The 19,637-nt window shown below is 41.6% G+C and overlaps 1 protein-coding gene across 1 annotated transcript in view; it reads left to right on the top strand.

The window, feature by feature from the left end:
• The window catches only part of rundc3b (RUN domain containing 3b), a 92,305-nt gene that overhangs the window by 43,899 nt on the left and 28,769 nt on the right, over positions 1-19,637 (top strand). Inside the window, exons 5-7 of the mRNA XM_062062780.1 lie at positions 1,172-1,261; positions 9,741-9,821; positions 9,896-10,070. Coding sequence (XP_061918764.1) covers positions 1,172-1,261; positions 9,741-9,821; positions 9,896-10,070 — 346 coding nt within the window. The remainder of the gene's footprint in view (positions 1-1,171; positions 1,262-9,740; positions 9,822-9,895; positions 10,071-19,637) is intronic.

Raw genomic sequence — 19,637 nt, 5'->3', positions numbered from 1 at the left:
GATTATATGCATCAAGTGTTAATTCAAGGCGAAGGCAAAATAGCGAGATATATATTGTGTATTGTGACATGGCCTAAACATATCGATATATTAATAAAAGGTCATATCGCCCAGCCCTAAAGCAATAGTTCAATGTTGACATAATCACAAATCTGCTTTAGTAAAAAAAATAAAAATAATGACCAAGTTATTGTTTCTACAACGAATGTCGAACTAAATGTACAAAGAAATTACCCCCTTGGGTCTCAAATTTTATGTGGACAAATGCAGTGGACCATGCATGCTAACGTGAACTTTCCGATGAATCGTTTAGAGCAGTGTTTCTCAAATGGGGGTACGCGTACCCCTGGGGGTACTTGAAGGTATGCCAAGGGGTACGTGATATTTTTTTTAAATATTCTAAAAATAGCAGCAATTCAAAAATCCTTTATAATTATATTTATTGAATAATTCTTCAAAAAAATATGAATGTAAGTTCATAAACTGAACATCAAATCAAGTAGGCTATTCCATTCATTACAATGCAATATTCAGTGTTGACAGCTAGATTTTTTGTGGACATGTTCCATAAATATTGATGTTAAAGATTTCTTTTTTTGTGAAGAAATGTTTAGAATTAAGTTCATGAATCCAGATGAATCTCTATTACAATCCCCAAAGAGGGCACTTTATTTTGATGATTACTTTTATGTGTAGAAATCTGTATTTATAATTGAATCACTTGTTTATTTTTCAACAAGTTTTTAGTTATTTTTATATATTTTTTTCCAAATAGTTCAAGAAAGACCACTACAAATGAGCAATATTTTGCACTGTTATACAATTTAATAAATCAGAAACTGATGACATAGTGCTGTATTTTACTTCTTTATCTCTTTTTTTCAACCAAAAATGCTTTGCTCTGATTAGGGGGTACTTGAATTAAAAAAATGTTCACAGGGGGTACATCACTGAAACAAGGTTGCGAACCACTGGTTTAGAGAACGGGAAAACTACATGAACAGCCTATTCAGTTATTAATGTTTGTATTGTTAGCCAGTAGAAGAAAGATTTGCACTTGTACAAAAGTGTGGTTGACATCGTCAAAGCTATTTCAGGTTAGTATGAGGGATGTGGACTTAAACGGGTTAGGTAACTATCAATTAGTTGTAACGCTAGCAAACTTCTGCAGGAGGTTTTACGAGGAAGGAGCGATCATGCTGGGAGAGGAGGCGGGGCTTCTAGCGGACACGCTCATCGCACTCAACACCATCGACTTCAGGTACTGATGCTCTTCTACATAATTTATTTTGTCCTGGGGCTCAGTGAGGTTGTTGAGTGGAATAGATTAGGAGGTGATTGTCCTGGATAAGGGGCAAAAGAGTATTGTTACCTAAATTGTTGTATTATTTGCATTGCCTCCCAATAACAAAATTTGTTGACACTTTTTTTTAGTTATGTGAAATTATTTGTATACTTTTTTTAAATCAAGTTTGAATTTAATTTGATTCATATTTTGTACTGCAACAATCCATCCATCCATCTATTTTCTATCGCTTGGCCTTCTTGGGGTCGCGGGGGTAGCCGAAGCCTATCCCAGCTGCATTCGGGTGGAAGGCGGGGTACACCCTGGACACGTCACCACCTCATCGCAGGGCCAACACAGGTAGACAGACAATATTCACACTCACATTCACACACTAGGGTCAATTTAGTGTTGCCAATCAGCCAGAGTACCCGGAGGGACTTCACACAGTCATGACAACATGCAAACTCCACACTGAAAGACCCTGAGCCTGGGGATCGAACCCAGGACCTTCTTATTGTGAGGCGCCAGCACTAACCCCTGTTTCACCGTGCTGCCTGTACTTCAACAATTTAATGGGGAAAAAAGTGTGGAAGTTTGGCATTTGAAAATATTTAAAATAGAATAGAATAGAAAGTACTTTATTGATCCCTGGGGGAAATTCAGCACCACAGTTCGCTCACAATAGACAATAAATACTATACAGCATGATTCACATGTGAATAATATAAATATATTATATATATATTCTACATTTAAGTGCAGTCAAGAAGGAACATATGCATTATACAGTCTGATGGCTGTCGGTATGAAGGACCTCCTGTGTCGTTCCGTGTTGCATTTTGGGAGTCTGAGCCTTCCACTGAACGTGCTCATTCTCTCCGCCAGGTTCGAGTGTAGTGGGTGGGAGGTGTTGTCCATAATGGCTAGGAGCTTTGCTAGACTTCTCCTCTCTGACACCACCGTCAGAGAGTCTTAATTCCACTCCCACCACGTTACTGGCCTTTCTTTACCAGCTTGTCCAGCCTGTTTGCGTCCCTCGCTCTCAGTCCGCTGCCACAGCAGGCCACGGCGTACAAGAAGGCGCCCGCCACCACCGACTCGTAGAACATCTTCATCATCTTTTTACAGACGTTGAAGGATCCTAGCCTCCTGAGGAAGTAGAGGCGGCTCTGTCTCTTCTTGTAGAGTGCCTCAGCGTGTTTTGACCCATTCAGCTTGTTGTCGATGTGTACTCCGAGGTATTTATAATCCTCAACCATGTCCACATCGACCCCCCTGATGGAAACAGGGGTCGCCAGAGTACTCCTCCTCCTTCCCAGGTCCACAACCAGGTTCTTGGTCTTCGTCACATTGAGCTGGAGGTGGTTCTTTCCACACCATGTGACAAAGTCCTCCACCAGTGTCCTGTATTCCTCATCATCACCATCCTCAATAAACCCCACTATCGCAGAGTCATCAGAAAACTTCTGAACGTGGCAGGACTCTGACTGATAGTGGAAATCGGTGGTGTACAGCTCCTTTAACGTGCGTTACATAAAGGACGTGCCCTGGTCCATCAGAATCTCTTTCGGGATTCCGACTCGGGAGATGACCTGAAACAGCGCTTGCGCAACACGCTGGCCACATTTCCCTCCACAAATACTAATTTAAACAAGTGATAATTTGTTAATTAAATATTTAAAAGTGCAGGTTTCCACAAGTGGTAAACAACGCTGACGTCATTTACAGGACACAACACAAACCACAATAAAACAAAGACTCTGTTATTGTGTATCCACCTTGTTTGCTTATTTTTTGGTATACCCTACAAAACCTTACTGTAATGAATGCAAATGCAATTATACATGACTAATACAATATAATAAATTATTGGCATAAATGTTCAACGTTAAGCCTCCACAGTTTACCCCATGCAGTTTAAATATACACGCTTAACGGTGACACTTTCGACAGAACAAGTATAAAGTTTGTCTTGAGCCATATATGGCAACTCCAAACACAATAGACAACAAAATAGGAGTCTTGCAGAAATAAACATATCCACACAGCCAAAATAAAACCACATTAAACCATTAATTTACAATGACTTTAAACTGAGCCTTAAGTTCTGTCGCAGTAAAATCAAATTGTTAAATAACAACTAAAGGTTTTTATAGTTGTTTGTAGTTTTAGTTTATAAATTGTTAGCGTTTACCACACATACGTTGTTAAATGTGTATCCTAATTGTAGTTACTGTATAATTATTTGGAAAGCAACAACCGATACAAACATCTTTTTTTTGTTTATTGCATACAAACAGCCGAACACGCATTCCACAACCGAAATAATAACAACCGTAAAGTGTTTATTAATCATATTTCGTCAGAAGTTTGGATAAGCTAAATTCAGCATACTCACATACGTTGTTGTATCAATCATTTTGGAACACGTTACACATGTCCACTCTCACATTGTCGCCACCACTGTGAGCGGTCCCTTACAGGGTGACGTCCCTTACAGCCAGTGTTGGGTTAGTTACTGAAAACCAGTAACTAGTTACAGTTACTAGTTACTTTATTTCAAAAGTAACTCAGTTACTAACTCAGTTACTTACACCAAAAAGTAATGGGTTACTGTGAAAAGTAACTATTTAGTTACTTCTTTTTTTCTTCTTTTTTTAAGGCTCCCAATAATGCCCTTTTAGCCTTCATGTCAGTACTGTTATTGCACTGGAGAATAATACAATCTGTTGATCAACTTGACATGCATTTGCATCACTGAACTCTGCTAAGCAATGTTCTCTACATACAACACACAAAGATATGTTACAAAGGCCAATTTGTTTCTAGCCAGAACAAATCGACAAAACTATTTTAAATAGCTGCAACATAACATACATAAGTAACAAACAGCATAATAACAACATAGCTGTAAAGCAAGGAAGGCACACACTACATACACAAAGCCTAACCATGCATTTTTTCTTCAAGGAATTCTGACACAAAATCATGTCTGAAGCCCAGAACACTCTACACATTTCCCCAGTTTTAGTTTAGAGATAAGGAAAGATTGGCCTGGCCCACTAGGATCCCTCTTTATGTTTGTGAACTATATAGTCTTTACATTTAGAGTGATGTGATAATCAAATACTCTAGAAGTCCAGAATGAAAGAGTATATAAGAGAATTGACAGCAATGTTCCCTCTAAGGTGCGCGCCTGTGCAATTGTGCACTGCTCAAGCGTCCTCTGCGCACGGCAAATCTATGCCACGCACAAAGTCAAATAAAAAAATAAGCGCATAACAATTTTCGACACGACACGGACACGACAGAGAAAACACTTTTCGTCATCCTTGTTCAAATATTGTAACGTCTGTCGAGACGCTTTGAGGACATGAATTCCATCCATCACTTTACTGAGCAAAACTCTTTATTGTCGGCCATAAACACATCACCAAAACATTAGTAAAAAAATGATATCTAGCAAAAGTGGTAATTTTCTGCAGTACAAACCAGACCAAAAGCAACTTTGTTATATCAACAGCAGCCGCTCGCTCTTTCTCACTTGCGCCAACACATGCACATATGGCACTTAGCCACTGATGCGTTTACAGCCACACAAAAAGTCGGACAACTCCAACACCACACATAAAGTGTCATTCCAGGTTGTTACTCTATGATTTACCAATCAAATGTGTGCTTATTCTAGTATCATTTATTAGGAATCTTAATTTATAAATATTAATCATGAAATGCTGTTAGTATATTAAATAAATACTAATAAAAATATATTTTTTACAAACAGGAAGTTGCAGGAATGTACACATGATCCCCTGCTTACATCTCATTGTGCAACATGTGAATGTCTTAATGGGAACTAAATGCAATGTCTGAAAGGGGTACACATTATTTCCAAAGCAGGACCTCCACCCAGACAAACTATACAAGTACACAGTTCATGAAAAACAATATTTGTTGTTATTGTCATTGTAAGTGGGCCTAAACACTTATATTAGAAAATAACCTCATGGAAATGACTGCTGTCATTTGATTATAGTAATAAGAGAATGTTGTCTGTCTATCTGTGTTGCCCCCCCCTCCCACACACACACACACCCTCTCTTCCCTCCTCACACACACACACCCTCTCTTCCCTCCTCACACTCACACCCACACCCACACACACACAGAGCGCACGTCTCTCTTCTCCGGCTTATGACACAGAACGATGACACTGCAGCGCTCCGATAAAACACACTTTATACTACATTAAAAGTAACGTAAAATAACGCAGTAACGCATCATGTAGTAACGGTAACTGAGTTACTGAATATAAAAAATAATGCGTTAGATTACTAGTTACCGCCGAAACTAACGGCATTAGAGTAATTAGTCCCAACACTGCTTACAGCCAGGGGGACGTTCCTTAAAATGTCTGCGGCCACATCTAAATCTACTTGGCAGGATAAGGTTTCTGCTTTTTGCAGATGTGGTCCTGCTTTGTTTCATCTGACCAGGATATTCAGCTCTCACTAGATCGGTTCGCAGCTGAGTGTGAAGCCACTCGGATGAAAATCAGAACTTCCAAGTTCGAGTCCATGGTTCTCGCCCAGAAAAGAGTGGAGTGCCATCTCCGGGTTGGGGAGGAGATACTGCCCCAAGTGGAGGAGTTCAAGTACCTTGGGGTTTTGTTCAGGACTGAGGCAAGAGTGGATCGTGAGATCGACAGGCAGACAATGCGGCGTCTGCAGTGATGCGGAACTCGCATCGGTCTGTCCTGGTGAAAAAGGCGCTGAGCCGGAAGGCAAAGCTCTCAATTTACCGGTCGATCTATGCTCCATCCTCACCTATGGTCATGAGCTTTGGGTTATGTCCGAAAGGACAAGATCACGGGTACAAGTGGTTAAAATGAGTTTCCTATGTCGGGTGGCTGGGCTCTCCCTTAGAGATAAGGTGCGAAGCTCTGACATTCGAGAGGAGCTCAGAGTAAAGCCGCTGCTGTTTCACATTGAGAGGAGCTAGATGAGGTGGTTCGGGCATCTGGTCAGAATTCCCCCCAGACGCCTCCCTGGGAAGGTGTTTAGGGTGCGTCCGACCGGTTAGGAGGCCACGGGGATGACTATGTCTCCCAGTTGGCCTGGGAACGCCTCGGAATCCCCCGGGAAGAGATGGACGATGTAGCTGTGGTAGGGGAAGTCTCAGCTTCTCTGCTTAGGCTGCTGACATTGTGACCCGACTTTGGATAGCGGAAAAAGATGGATGGCTGGATGGATATCCCGACATATTTTTTATGTATTTGCTATTTATATGCTAAAAACTCACTCCTGTTACTCAAAGTTATATTTTTTTCATTTGGAACCTTGAAATAAAGTATGACATAAAGTTGCCTAATATGGGTCAAGACACATTTTGAGTAGTCCCATATGTATATTAGGGTTGTCACGATAGCAGAATTTCACTAATCGATACAGATACCTTTCAATTGCCAAGATTTTTGATATTTATTGGATACCGCAAATAACCCGTGTACTTTTAAATACAATCCTTAAAATTAAAGGGTCAAGTATTTAAGATCAATGTGCTTCAACATCTTTTTGCACATATTTCAAATTGCAGTATCAGCTGCCAAGAGGTAACATTCAAAAACAAAACAGTTCGAACAGGTATATGTATTTGTAATAGGCTAAAAAAAAGGGCTAAAATACAATTTGTATTCAAAGACAAATCTGTGTGGTTTTATTTGTTAATAGTATCAGCATTTAAACTTTTTCTCATGACATTAAGCCTTTTTGCTAAATTGTATTCAATTTTGCTGGGGTTTTTTGTTTGTTTATTTTATTCTTGCAATGCCACACTTTAAACACCATTGGCTTACTTATTTCACCAATGAAGGCAACGTGTCACCAGTATTTAGCACTTATGGAAATGATGAAGGTTTGGTTGCTTCTGGAGGTTTTAGGCACGCTTTCCACGGCAGTTGTATACACATATACAGTCATGGTCTAAAGTTTACATACACTTCTAAAGAACATAATGTCATGGCTGTCTTGAGTTTCCAATAATTTCTACAACTCTTATTTTTTTGTGATAGAGTGATTGGAGCACATACTTGTTTTTCACAAAAAACATTCATGAAGTTTGGTTCTTTTATGAATTTATTATGGGTCTACTGAAACTGTGACCAAATCTGCTGGGTCAAAAGTATACATAAAGCAAGGTTAATATTTGGTTACATGTCCCTTGGCAAGTTTCACTGCAATACGGCGCTTTTGGTAGCCATCCACAAGCTTCTGGCAAGTTTCTGGTTACATTTTTGACAACTCCTCTTGACAAAATTGGTGCAGTTCATGCACATAATCACGTTTCATCAAACATATATTAACGTTGTTGCCCTAGGGTAAACTGGGTATAACACATGGCACACTGACAAAGCTTAACCTATTGTTACTATAACAATCTACAAGGTTAATGTAGGTTGCTTCTCTTTCTTCCCCTCCATTTTTCTGCATTCTTTCGTATCTCAAGTTATCATTACGTATTTGTATTGTTGCATTTGAACAATTGTATTGTTGATAATAAAGGTAAAGTGTTGGTATTGTTTATTATCAATAGCACTATTTCTATTGGTATTCATATTGCTCCATTTTTAGTGTAATAATGCTCATTATCATTTCTGTATTATTTTTTATTTTCGCTAACTGCTTATTTGCTCTTATTTTTACCATCATATTTTTACATGTCGTATTTGCTGATGTTGCTCTGTTGTTGTTGTTGTTATGTTTGCTGTTGTTGTTTTTGTCTCTCTGTCTAATCCCCCTCTTGTCCCCACAATTCCCCCCTCTGTCTTCCTTTTTTTCTCTTTCTATCCCCTCCTGCTCCGGCCCGGCTGCACCAAATGATAATATAAATACATTTAATAAAGTCAAAATACAAATAAGGCAACAAGAGAAGTATCCTACACTTCTCTTTTGTAAAGTAAATCTGAACAGCCGATATGGGCATCTACATCAACTATATGATTTGCCTGAGAAGCTGGGCAGGACATAAAAAAAAAAAAAAAAAAAAAAAAAAAAATTGGTGCAGTTCAGCTACATTTTTTGGTTTTCTGACATGGACTTGTTTCTTCAGTATTGTCCACATGTTTAAGTCAGGACGTTGGGAAGGCCATTCTAAAACCTTAATTGTAGCCTGATTTAGCCATTCCTTTACCATTTTAGACATGAGTTTGGGGTCTTTGTCCTGTTGGAACACCCAACTGCGCCCAAGACCCAACCTGCGGGCTGATGATTTTAGGATGAAACAAAAATTTAGCTGTTTGTCCACAATACCCAACAACATGTTTGGAGGAGAAAAGGTAAAGCCTTTAATCCCAGGAACACCAAGCCTACCGTCAAGCATGATGGTGGTAGTATTATGCTCTGGGCCTATTTTACTGCCAATGGAACTGGTGCTATACAGAGAGTAAATGGGACAAAGAAAAAGGAGGATTACCTCCAAATTCTTCAGGACAACTTAAAATCATCAGCCCGGAGTTTGGGTCTTGGGCACAGTAGGGTGTTCAAATGCCTTATTGCAGTGAAACTTGCCAAGGGACATGTAACCAAATATTAACATTGCTGTATGTATACTTTTGACCCAGCATATTTGGTCACATTTTCAGTAGACCCATAATAAATTCATAAAAGAACCAAACTTCATGAATGTTTTTGTGACAAACAAGTATGTGCTCCAATCACTCTATCACAAAAAAATAAGAGTTGTAGAAATGATTGGAAACTCAAGACAGCCATGACATTATGTTCTTTACAAGTGTATGTAAACTGTCTGGGCTTGTGGTGGTGGATCTTTACTCTCAATTTCACAGTGACTACTTCATCTTTCAAAACCGGACTATATTAACGAAAAAATGTATGACACAAGACACACTCTTCTTTTTCACTTCCTCCTCTCGTTGCACTTTTAATGCTAAGAGCTCATCGCCAATGCCACTATAGATGCATTTTGCTAAATTTTGTATTCTCTTGCAAAGCAGGTGTGTATGAGGTTTACGATGCACACGGCCACGATTCTAGTATCATTTGTTTATGAGCGAGGGCGGAACGAAAGTGCCAAATCCGCATTTGTGGCAGCCTGACACAGATAAATGAATGGAAACACTGGATGTTTTTTGAGACAGGAGGTGTTCTGCGACTGCTCAGTCCTTACATGCCAAGAATAGACACGGCTTGAAGAGTATTGTACAGTATTCGGTGACGATACTGAAAAAAGCAGGTATAGATATTTTTTTGCGTGATGGTATCATAGTATGGCTATTCTTGAAAACCTAATGTGTATTATCAGATTTAAAGTTAGTTACAACAAGCAAATGGCGCGGATTGGGGGAATGGTCAGTTTTTTGAAAGACAAATAAAGTCAAATTCTGCACTTTATCTCCCATGTTCTACCATCAACTATCCCGTCTTGTCCCTTTTAGCTTCTGTCTGAAGGGAGAGGGTATGGATGGCGGGGGCCCCGCAGTGATCGACTACATGCCTTACTTGAAGTTTACTCAAAGGTACTGTCAGTGCACCCTGTGGAGTGTGCTGTGCGTGCGTTGACAACAGCGGCGTTGTTCCCCTGTGTGTGCAGCGCAGACAGCATCAGCAGTGACGAAGAGGAGATGCGCACGCTAGGTAGCAGTGGCAGCGAGAGCAGCACGCCAGACAAAATAGCCACAGCCGCCTCCATCTTCACCGAGCAGAGCAACTTGGTCAGCAAGTGCAAGCGCCTGGAGCAGAAATATCGCATGGCGCTGGAGCAGAAGGTATGTTACATCTTAGATGAAAGAAATGCCTGAATTAAATATGCACTATGACATTTTCCTGGATGGTGTTCGCAAATGTCACAAGGAAACTTTTTGACAAAAGCTGAGTTCTTACCTAAAAGTACTTTATTTTCAAACCTGCTGCAAAGTGCTTGAAATTGTTTGCTCCAGTAGTACAGTTGAACCTTGATTAACAAACCTCTCTATTTACAAACCTTTAGGTTTACAAAATTTTCGATTGCGTCAACTATGTCTCTGTGTGCGAACCATGTCTTAATGTACGGACACTCATTAATTTAGTGTAGGTGTAAGATTCTTGTTTGCAGACAAAGTTTTGTTGTGTAAGAAAAACTTTTTATATGCTAACAGTTTAGGTTTACTCCTTTCTGAGCTGCCACCTTATCATGGTAGAGGAGTTTGTGTGTCCCAGTGATCCTAAGAGCTATGTTGTCCGCAGGCTTATATGCCCCCTGGTAGGGTTTCCTAAGACAAACCGGGATTGGACTCCGCGAGGGCTGCCCTTTGTCACCGATTATGTTCATAACTTTTATGGACAGAATTTCTAGGCGCAGTCAAGGGCTTTGAGGGGAGCCGGTTTGGTGGCTGCAGGATTTGGTCTGTGCTTTTTGCAGATGTGGTCCTGATGGCTTCATCTGGCCAGGATCTTCAGCTCTCACTGGATCCGTTTGCAGCCAAATGTGTGACGCGACTGGGATGAGAATCAGCACCTCCAAGTCCGAGTCCATGGTTTTCGCCTGGAAAAGGGTGGAGTGCCATCTCTGGGTTGGGGAGGAGATCTTGCCCCAAGTACCTCAGAGTCTTGTTCACGAGTGAAGGAAGAGTGGATCGTGATATCGACGGGCAGATCGGTGCGGCGTCTTCAGTAATGCGGACCCTTTATCGCTCTGTTGTGGTGAAGAAGGATATGAGCCAGAAGACAAAGCTCTCAATTTACCGGTCGATCTATGCTCCATCCTCACCTATGGTCATGAGCTATGGGTTATGACCGAAAGGACAAGATCACAGGTACAAGCGGCCGAAATTAGTTTCCTCTGTCGGGCGGTGGGGCTCTCTCTTAGAGATAGGGGAAGAAGCTCTGTCATTCGGTAGGAGCTCAAAGTAAAGCCGCTGCTCCTCCACATTGAGAGGAGCCAGATGAGGTGGTTTGGGCATCTGGTCATGATGCCACCCAAACCGCCCTCCAGGGGAATTGTTTATCAGAATCAGAATCAGAATAGTTTTTATTGCCATTGTTTGAGAACGGGTTCACAAACTAATAATTTTTCTTGGTGCAATCGTGCAACATAAAACACATATAACACATATTTGGTAATAAAAAGAGCTGTAACTGAGCTATCAGATCTTGTTATTGTTCATGTGCCTGATGGCCGAGGGGAAAAAAATGTTCAGGTGGTGGGAGGTGTAGGTCTGGATGGAACATAGTCTCCTGCCTGAGGGGAGAGGGGAGAATAGTTTGTGTCCAGGGTGAGAAGAGTCAGCTGTGATCCGACCCACACGCCTCCTGGTCCTGGAGGAGAACAGGTCCTGGAGGGATGGGAGCTTGCAGCCAATCACCTTCTCAGCAGCACGTACGATGCGCTGCAGTCGATGCTTATCCTGGACTGTGGCGCCGGGGAACCACACGGTGATGGAGGAGGTGAGAATGGACTCGATGATGGCTGAGTAAAACTGCACCAGCATCTCGGTCGGCACCTTAAGTTTCCTCAGCTGCCGCAGGAAGTACATCCTCTGCTGGGCCTTCTTGATGAGGGAGCTGATGGTCGGCTCCCACTTGAGGTACTGGGTGATGGTGGTGCCCAAGAAATGGAAGGAGTCCACAATGGAGACGGGGGTGGGAGAGTCAATCAGGATGAGGGGGGATGGTGGGGCTGTGACTTTCCTGAAGTCCATGATCATCTCCACTGTTTTCTGGGCTTTCAGCTCGAGGTTGTTGAGGCTGCACCAGGACGCCAGCCGGTCCACCTCTCTCCTGTAGGCGGACTCATCGCCATCCGGGATGAGCCCGATGACGGTAGTGTCATCCGCAAACTTGAGCAGCTTTACTGACTGGAGGTGCAGCATTTTAGGGCACATCCGGCCAGTAGGAGGCCACGGGGAAGACCCAGGACATGTTGGGAAGACTATGTCTCCTGGCTGGCCTGGGAAAGCCTTGGGATCCACCGGGAGGAGCTGGACGAAGTGGCTGGGGAAAGGGAATTCTGGGCTTCTCTGCTTAGGCTGCTGCCCCTGCAACCTGACCTCGGATAAGCGGAAGCGGATGGATGGATGTTAGGTTGACAATTCAGCCTTCTTCAGAGCAGTCGTAGTGTAGCGTTAGTGCACTCTCTCTTTCTCGGCTGCGTTGTGTTCTTCCTACGACTACAAACCCATGTCGCCGGCATAAGAGGCGAGTGTGCTGACTACCGAGCTAAAAACTCGGGCTATCCACTGGCATGCCAGCACTAGTCAGCACTAGTCTTGAAGTTGTCAGTGGGTGAGGTTTACCGATAAACACTGTGGAGAACTGTGGACAATGCTGAAGACACAAGTCCATGTCAGAAAACCAACAAATGTAGCTGAACTGCACCAATTTTGTCAAGAGGAGTGGTCAGAAATTCAACCAGAAGCTTGTGAATGGCTACAAAAAGCGCGTTATTGGAGTGAAACTTGCTAAGGGACATGTAACCAAATATTAACATTGCTGTATGTATACTTTTGAACCAGCAGATTTGGTCACATGTTCAGTAGACCCATAATAAATTGATAAAATAACCAAACTTCATGAATGTTTTTTGTGACAAACAAGTATGTGCTCTAATCACTCTATCAAAAAAAAAAAAGGGTTGTAGAAATTATTGGAAACTAAAGACAGCCATGACAATATGTTCTTTACAAGTGTATGTAAACTTTTGACCACGACTGTATCTCAGAATCAGAATCAGAATCAGAATCAGAATAGTTTTATTGCCATTGTTTGAGAACGGGTTCACAAACTAGGTGCAAACGTGCGACATAAAACACATATAACACATATTTGGTATAAAAAGAGCTGTGACTGAGCTATCAGATAGACCTAGAAGGGATTCAAGGAATTCAAGGAGCTGCTGTTAGGAGTTATTGTTCATTTTCCTGATGGCCGAGGGGAAAAACTGTTCAGGTGGCGGGAGGTGTGGGTCTGGATGGAGCGTAGTCTCCTGCCTGAGGGAAGAGGGGAGAATAGTGTGTGTCCAGGGTGAGAAGAGTCAGCTGTGATCCGACCCACACGCCTCCTGGTCCTGGAGGAGAACAAGTCCTGGAGTGATGGGAGCTTTCAGCCAATCACCTTCTCCGCAGCACGTACGATGCGTTGCAGTCTATTCTTATCCTGGACTGTGGCGCCGGGGAACCACACTGTGATGGAGGAGGTCAGGATGGACTCTATGATGGCTGAGTAAAACTGCACCAGCATCTCGGTCGGCACCTTAAGTTTCCTCAGCTGCCGCAGGAAGTACATCCTCTGCTGGGCCTTCTTGATGAGGGAGCTGATGGTCAGCTCCCACTTGAGGTCCTGGGTGATGGTGGTGCCCAAGAAACGGAAGGAGTCCACAATGGGGACGGGGGTGGGAGAGTCAATCAGGGTGAGGGGGGATGGTGGGGCTGTGACTTTCCTGAAGTCCATGATCATCTCCACTTTTTTCTGGGCGTTCAGCTCCAGGTTGTTGAGGCTGCACCAGGACGTCAGCCGGTCTACCTCTCTCCTGTAGGCGGACTCATCGCCATTCGAGATGAGCCCGATGAGGGTGGTGTCATCCGCAAACTTGAGCAGTTTTACGGATTGGTGACTGGAGGTGCAGCAGTTTGTATACAGGGAGAAGAGCCAGGGGGAGAGTACACAGCCCTGAGGAGTACCAGTGTTTGTGGTTCGACTGTCCGAGACAATCTTCCCCAGCCTTACGTGCTGTCTTCAGTCTGTCAGGAAGTCATTAATCCAACTGCAGAGGGAGTCGGGCACGCTGAGCTGGTAGAGCTTGTCTCGTAGCAGTCCAGGGAGGATGGTGTTGAAGGCAGAGCTGAAGTCCACAAACAGGATCCTAGCATAGGTTCCTGGGGAGTCCAGATGCTCCAGGATGAAGTGGAGGGCCAGGTTCACTGCATCATCCACAGACCTGTTGGCTCTGTAGGCGAACTGCAGTGGGTCCAGGAGGGGGGCGGTGATGTCCTTGAGGTGGGGCAGGACCAAGCGCTCAAAGGACTTCATGACCACAGACGTCAGCGCGACCGGCCTGTAGTCATTTAGTCCTGTGATCCGTGCTTTCTAGGGGGACAGGGACAATGGTAGAGGTCTTAAAGCAGGACGGCACGCGGCATAGCTCCAGAGAGGTGTTAAAAATGTCAGTGAAGACAGGAGCCAGCTGGTCCGCACAGTGTCTGAGAGTGGAGGGGGAGACACCATCCGGCCCGGGGGCCTTCCGCGTATTCAGCTTCAAGAACTGCCGGCGTACATCCTCTTCTTTAATGGAGAGGGTCTTTACAGTCTTATTGTGTTTTTGGAGTCCTGTGATGTCATTGGAGTCCTTTGAGTCCTTTAACTCCTTTAATGAAGTGCTGGCATTGGTGGGGAGGGTGATGGTGGCGGGAGCATGGCTTTGATGAGCTGAAGGCCGTTCATGACGACAGTAATGTGTGTTGAGGCCCTGAGCGAGAGTCCGGTCATTCAGGGCCTGGGGGGTTTTGGGCTTATAGTTCGTACGGGCCCTTAGACCTTTCCAAACTGCCGCAGAATAATTGGAGCGGAACTGTTCCTGTAGACGGTTAGAGTACACAGATTTAGCTTTCTCCACTTCCCTGGTGAAGTGGTACTTCGCTTCTCTGTATGTACTTCGGTCCCCGCTTCTCCACGCAGCCTCCTTCTTCTTGCGCAGCTGTCGGAGCTTGGGTGTGAACCAGGGCTTGTCGTTGTTATAACAAACCCTGGTGCGCGTTGGAATGATGCGCGCCTCATTGAACTGTATGTATGAGGTCACAGTGTCCGTATACTCGTCCAGATTGTTCTGCGATTAATCCCGATTAATTTTGAGTTAAGTATGAACAAAATGCGATTAATTGTGATTAAATATTTTAATCTTTTGACAGTCCTAATATATGGATATATATATATATATATATATATATATATATATATATATATATATATATATATATATATATATATATATATATATATATATATATATATATATATATATATATATATATATGTATATATATATATATATATATATATATATATATATATATATATATGTATATATATATATATATATGTATATATATATATATATGTATATATATATATATATGTATATATATATATATATATATGTATATATATATATATATATATATATGTATATATATATGTATATATATATATATATATGTATATATATATATATATATATGTATATATATGTATATATATATATGTATATATATGTATATATATATATGTATATATGTATATATATGTATATATATATATATATATATATATATATATATATATATATATATATATATATATATATATATACATATATATACAAACCCTGTTTCCATATGAGTTGGGAAATTGTGTTAGATGTAAATATAAACAGAATAAAATGATTTGCAAATTGTTTTCAACCGATATTTAGTTGAATATGCTACTAAGACAACATATGATGTTCAAACTGATAAACTTTTTTTTTTTTGCAAATAATCATTAACTTTAGAATTTGATGCCAGCAACACGTGACAAAGAAGTTGGGAAAGGGTATGTTCACCACTGTGTTACATCCAGTGGCGTGCGGTGAGGTTAATGTCTGGTGAGGCACGACTGCATCATCACAGTCAGATTTACAAACATATGAACCTGCAGTGCAGGTGTACCTAATGTTGTGTCCCTGCGGTCGTTCGCGGCTCCTGCAGCGCGAGCATTGTTGTTTTTGCTCTTTTTGGTTTCTTGTTAAGTGTTTTTTTTTGGGTGGAGTCGGTCTTGCACGTGGAGGGTTTGGGTGTGGGCTTTGGTTGGTGTGGCGCTCCCGTCGGGCGGTGAATTCTGCGGCGGAGGTGCTTGGCACCAGGAGGCGGGGTTATGAGACGAGCCTCACACAGTGTGTCTTCGCAGCAGTTTTATGAATGCTCAGCACTAAAATTACGTTACACACATACAGTTGTTGACAAAATACACTGTACATTATATACCTCAGCTAACTAAACTATGGAAATGTATAATATAATTCATATAGCAATACGGTCTCACTGCACAGCAGCTCAGCAGTTAGCCGAGTCATTGCGCACAATCTATGTTGAGGCGCAACGCAGTGATGTCCCTCAACTGGCTGCTGATCACCGCACCGTCTCTTCTCAGTATTTGAACGGCAAATGTGAAAATAAAAATAAAAATAATCTAAAACTGGTGAAGTTAAATGGAAAATAACTTTAGTATAATCACTGGCTACATATAACAATTTAATTAATTTTTTTTTCTTTTTACTTTTTTTTTCTTTCCATGATGGCAGGTGAGGCCGTGGCTCCCCTGCCTCTAGTGACTGCATGCCACTGGTTACATCACCTTTCCTTTAACACTAGAAGTCCCAGCATTTTTCTGTCTACCTAGAAGACCCAGAGAGGGGTCATTTGGCCCGACGCTTTTCCCGAATACACTAATCACTCATTTTGTTATGGTAATGAGGCTGTTAGGGGCAGTTTGTCATGTGGGAAATGCCGAAAGGAGCAATGGCAGTGCCAGGATTGTGAGTGACTGCTCAAATGTATGTCAGTCACGTTTACATGGACATGGTTTTTCATTCTTTGTAAATATGCTTTTTTCTTTGTAAATTTTTTTTTTTAAACTATTTTTGGCACACAAAAATAACAATTGCTTCTGCAACAACCCTCCACACCAAAACTGGGAAAACAGTTGCTTTTTCATTCTTTGTAAATATGTTTTGTTTTGTATTTTTTTTAACAATAAATGTCAGAGTGTTGATCCCTTCATTCTGTTGATCCTTGCAAAAACACACACAACCTACCTCAGAACTAAAGCTTGAGCTGTAAGGTCCCCTCCCCCACACAGGCTCAAGTGGCCCCCTGCCGTGTGCCACTAACAGCCACATTTTCATAACAAAAGGAGTGTCCACAGGGGGGACTAGGGGTCAAATGACCCTCTTGTGTGTTTTCTAGGTAAAAATGTCAATTGACCCTTCTCTGGGACTTCGCGTGTTAAAGAACACTCAGTAAATGTTTGGGAACTGAGGAGACACATTTTTTAAGCTTCTCAGGTGGAATTCTTTCCCATTCTTGCTTGATGTACAGCTTAAGTTGTTCAACAGTCCGGGGGTCTCTGTTGTGGTATTTTAGGCTTCATAATGCGCCACACATTTTCAATGGGAGACAGGTCTGGACTACAGGCAGGCCAGTCTAGTACCCGCACTCTTTTACTATGAAGCCACGTTGATGTAACACGTGGCTTGGCATTGTCTTGCTGAAATAAGCAGGGGCGTCCATGGTAACGTTGCTTGGATGGCAACATATGTTGCTCCAAAACCTGTATGTATCTTTTAGCATTAATGGCGCCTTCACAGATGTGTAAGTTACCCATGTCTTGGGCACTAATACACCCCCATACCATCACAGAGGCTGGCTTTTCAACTTTGCGCCTATAACAATCCGGATGGTTCCTTTCCTCTTTGGTCCGGAGGACACGACGTCCACAGTTTCCAACACTTTTCCACTTTGTATCAGTCCATCTTAGATGAGCTCAGGCCCAGCGAAGCCGACGGCGTTTCTGGGTGTTGTTGATCAACGGTTTTTGCCTTGCATAGGAGAGTTTTAACTTGCACTTACAGATGTAGCGACCACCTGTAGTTACTGACGGTGGGTTTCTGAAGTGTTCCTGAGCCCATGTGGTGATATCCTTTGCACACTGATGTCGCTTGTTGATGCAGTACAGCCTAAAGGATCGAAGGTCACGGGCTTAGCTGCTTACGTGCAGTGATTTCCCCAGATTCTCTGAACCTTTTGATGATATTACGGACCGCAGATGGTGAAATCCCTAAATTCCTTGCAATAGCTGGTTGAGAAAGGTTGTTCTTAAACTGTTCAACAATTTGCTCACACATTTGTAGACAAAGTGGTGCCCCTCGCCCCATCCTTGTTTGTGAATGACTGAGCATTTCATGGAATCTACTTTTATACCCAATCATGGCACCCACCTGTTCCCAATTTTCCTGTTCACCTGTGGGATGTTCCAAATAAGTGTTTGATGAGCATTCTTTAACTTTATCAGTATTTATTGCCACCTTTCCCAACTTCTTTGTCACGTGTTGCTGGCATCAAATTCTAAAGTTAATGATTATTTGCAAAAAAAAAAATGTTTATCAGTTTGAACATCAAATATGTTGTCTTTGTAGCATATTCAACTGAATATGGGTTGAAAATGATTTGCAAATCATTGTATTCCGTTTATATTTACATCTAACACAATTTCCCAACTCATATGGAAACGGGGTTTGTATATATATATATATATATGGATGTATTGAAAAGGAAAACACAAAGAACACCCTATGTACCATGAATCGCAGGGCCACCAAAATAGTCCAATTGTGCCAGGAGCTTCGAACCCTCAAGAAACAGTACAAGAGAGCTACTGAGGGGGACAAACAACCCTTAGTAGAGCTGCATATATCCTACGGAAGAAGCTGTTGACCCTCCGTAGAGCATAGTGGCACAGGAGGTGGGGAAGAAAGAAAGCAAGGAAACGAGCGGCCTTCATTACAAATCCCTACCTGTGGCCAACCAGCATGCTCGGGGACAAACACAGTGGTCAGCTTGAATGCCCAAGAGAGGAAGTAAATCGCTTCATATATACATATGTATATATATGTATGTATATGTGTATGTATATATACTCTATCATATTACTTCACATCAAATATTCCACTAAGAAAAATATTTTTGGTGGAAGATTTTGCATATTTTGTGTTTGCCATTAAAAACATAGTTTTGTTTGACAAAAAAGGGCGGAAAACAAACAAACAAAAAAACATAAAAAAAACTAAAACATTTTGAAATGAGTAATGGATCTGAAGTTGATGTAGACTCCAGAGATTTAAGCGTTAAATATAAAATGTATACAGGTATATGCCCTGGCACACCATTATCATCATTTCATGACCGAAGCAAAACACTTTTTACATTTTTATACTGAAATAAATACACCTACAACTTATTAAATAAAAACATAGAAAAAACTACCAGCAGTGGTAAAGTTTAGATCCATGAAGGAAAGAAGAAAGTGAATGAATGTTTATAACTGAATACATTGACATATGTATACAAATTTGTTTCCTTTTTTTATTATTTTTTTAATGAATTAAGTAACATTTTTGACAACCTTTTTCCAAAACACAATATAGAATGTGAGATATAACAGGATAATGCATACGTTTATAATTTTTTTTCAAAACTCTTACAAAAAAGTGGGACCCCAAAAATTTACTGTGGGACCCCATTTTGAAAATTCCTAGCACTAACACTGCT

This window comes from Entelurus aequoreus, linkage group LG11, assembly GCF_033978785.1.
Source record: "Entelurus aequoreus isolate RoL-2023_Sb linkage group LG11, RoL_Eaeq_v1.1, whole genome shotgun sequence".
Lineage (NCBI taxonomy): Eukaryota > Metazoa > Chordata > Actinopteri > Syngnathiformes > Syngnathidae > Entelurus > Entelurus aequoreus.
The sequence above is the reverse complement of the archived record's forward strand: the minus strand, read 5'-3'. Positions and strand labels throughout refer to the sequence as shown.